The sequence below is a fragment of the Nanorana parkeri genome, unplaced genomic scaffold, assembly GCF_000935625.1.
Source record: "Nanorana parkeri isolate BGI_ZX_2015 unplaced genomic scaffold, ASM93562v1 scaffold1746, whole genome shotgun sequence".
NCBI lineage: Eukaryota > Metazoa > Chordata > Amphibia > Anura > Dicroglossidae > Nanorana > Nanorana parkeri.
Window position 1 is genome coordinate 27,775 of NW_017308014.1, and position 2,690 is coordinate 30,464.

Genomic DNA, 2,690 nt, shown 5'->3' on the forward strand with positions numbered 1-2,690 from the left:
TTTTAGGATCTCCTGTTATATGATTGATCATTATCCAGGAAGCCGGATCTTTGAGATGTTCCTCTTGTCTCATTCCGCAGGTGACGATGATGAATTTGTGAACCCGCATGCCTTGGTCTCCTACATCTCCTCCTCTCCTCGGGAATATCGGCTCCGTATCCACGGCCAGCTGCAAATCCACGCACCTCCCGAGCGCTGGGGAAAGTACGCCGTGCCCCTCTCCGTCTATCCGCATGGCTACTACCCTCCATTTGTCTCCGGCGGGGGTTTCCTCCTCCCATCGGAGTTGGTGCCGTCGCTCTATTGGGCGGCGGCCACGATTCCCATTTTCCCCCTCGACGACGTCTTCTTTGGGTTCCTGGCCTTGGCAGCCAAGGTTACATTTCACCACGAGCCGAGGTTCCGCTCCTTCGGCCTCAAGAATGACCACGCCTGCCGCTATGCCGATGTCCTGGTTGCCCACGGCTTGACCCCGAAGAGACTTCTGGCCCTGTGGCAGGAATTACCCCATCTGAAGCCTTGCCCACCCGAGCTGTACGAGAAGGACAAGGAGGAGGAGAAGATGGCGAAGGAGAAGGAAGAGAAGAAGAGGAAGGAAGAGGAAAAGAAGAAGAAAAAGAAAAAGAAACACTGATAGCTAACTTCCACTTTTCATCCTGCAGGAGGAGGAGACTCATAGCTCCCTTCAGTCTGTATCACCCTGCAGGAGGAGGAGACTCATAGCTCCCTTCTATGTATCACCCTGCAGCAGGAGGAGACTCATAGCCCCCTTCTGTCTGTATCACCCTGGAGGAGGAGGAGACTCATAGCCCCCTTCTGTCTGTATCACCCTGCAGGAGGAGGAGACTCATAGCTCCCTTCTGTCTGTATCACCCTGCAGGAGGAGGATTGGACTTGTTGATGAAGCCATATTATATGTACTTTGATGTATAATTTATTCGTATATTTGTATATATGTAGACAAAATCCTGTTTTCCAATCTGGAAACGTTTTAGACGCCGCAGGTCTGTATTTATATTTTGACATAAATAAACCGATACCTGCGAATATTATATCCGTCACTGTGAAAGTCAAATATGTGAAAACGATTCATCCAAAAAGTGTTCTCCTTCTATATACGGGATCCCGCCTGACAACTCGGGGTCACCCTGCTTGTCCACATGTGCCAGCTGTGTTCCTGGGCCGGGCCTCGCTGATCCTAATACCTGCAAGCAGTGGCTTAACAATCGCCATAGCGACCCAGGCGGCCACTACGGGGCCCGGGCACAGGGGTGCCCGGCCAGGTCATCCCTCTGATGCCGTGTGGGTCGCTATGGCATATCGGGGTGCTGGCTGTAAGGGGAGGCAGGTAAGTGGTGTGCAGCTCATCTGAGACCCCCGCAGAGCCCACTATAGAGATTCCATGGCGGGCTCTGCAGGGTCACTCTCAGGTGGGCTCTGCAAGGGGCATAACTAGCAATCACGGGGCTCCATACAAAATGTTGCTATGGGGCCCTGTGATTTCTAGTTACGCCCCTGCCTGCAAGTCTTCCACGCAATTGTATTTAGACTCAGTCGTTGGTGAAGCACCATTGGTGACAAGAGACCATGTGATCTTGACTGCCAAGACTTCACTTCTCATGGGCTTTTCCCCCCCATAAAATGCTTCAGAACCTCGGCGGAATCACGTCCTCATCGTAGACCACATATGGCCAGGAACCTCCCTCCAAGCACCTTGTATGCCCCGGGTCTCCTCGCCCGCCCCGGCCCGTTATACCCATCAGATCATTAGCGCCTGTTGTCACTTTGAGAGCGGGATTCCACTCCGTGTCTCCCGTGCAAATGAAGGCAAGCTTTATTGATCATTCCGTTGTAACAATAGAATGGTTACAATGTATTAGGACTACATATTGTATGTGCAGATCAAAGACGCGTCCTATGAGCTGCACATTACGTCAGATGAGGGTTCCTGCACATTTTTACCCTTTAGTTAAAGGAGAACTTTGGGGTCAGGGCTTTTCCCCAGAGTCCTCCTACGGGTAACGGGAGGACACAAACTAGCGTCCTCCCGTCACCCAAAGCTCAGTATATAGCGAGCTATTGCTCGTTATATACTGAGAGCACCACGTCCGACATTACTGTCAAGATCCACCCAGCTGCGTGACTGACAGCTGGCTCTGCCTATCTAGAGGCAGAGCCAGCTGTACCCGCCCCCTCCCCCATCTGTTCCGCCAGTCAGTGCTGGAGGATCGGAGAGGAGAGGGGGGGAATCCCTGCAGGGAGCCGTGACTGACAGTCACCACTCTCTGCAGGGACAGGATGGAGAAGTGAGCGAGCGCCGGTATGCGTTCCCTCACTTCCCGATCTACTGAGCCGACCTGTGACAGTTTCATTGTCACACGTCGGCTCGATCTATGAGGATGAGTGATTTTCAACCACCTCATAGTTCTCCTTTTAACCCTCATCAGCAGGCCCAGATTTCCCACAAGGTCAACCAAGGCCCGGCCTCGGGGCAGCAGGGAGTAGAGGGGCAGAAGGGGCGGGGAATTCCTATCTCCCGATGCCCGGGACATGCAGTTCCGGGCGACGGGCGGGTAGTTGTTTTCTACATTTAGCCCGGCTTTGGGCAAGCAGAGCTAAATGTACAGCAGGGAAGAGGCCGCTTGTTTTGTACAAGTGATCTAGGCGATAATATGCGGCCTGCATACAGG

The 2,690-nt window shown here is 53.1% G+C and overlaps 1 protein-coding gene across 1 annotated transcript in view; it reads left to right on the forward strand.

Annotated features, from left to right (window-relative positions):
- LOC108799509 (N-acetyllactosaminide beta-1,3-N-acetylglucosaminyltransferase 3-like) overlaps positions 1 to 2,690 on the forward strand; it is a 22,745-nt gene that overhangs the window by 4,930 nt on the left and 15,125 nt on the right. The window contains exon 3 of the mRNA XM_018571374.1: positions 81 to 565. Within this exon, the coding sequence (XP_018426876.1) occupies positions 81 to 565 (485 nt within the window). The remainder of the gene's footprint in view (positions 1 to 80; positions 566 to 2,690) is intronic.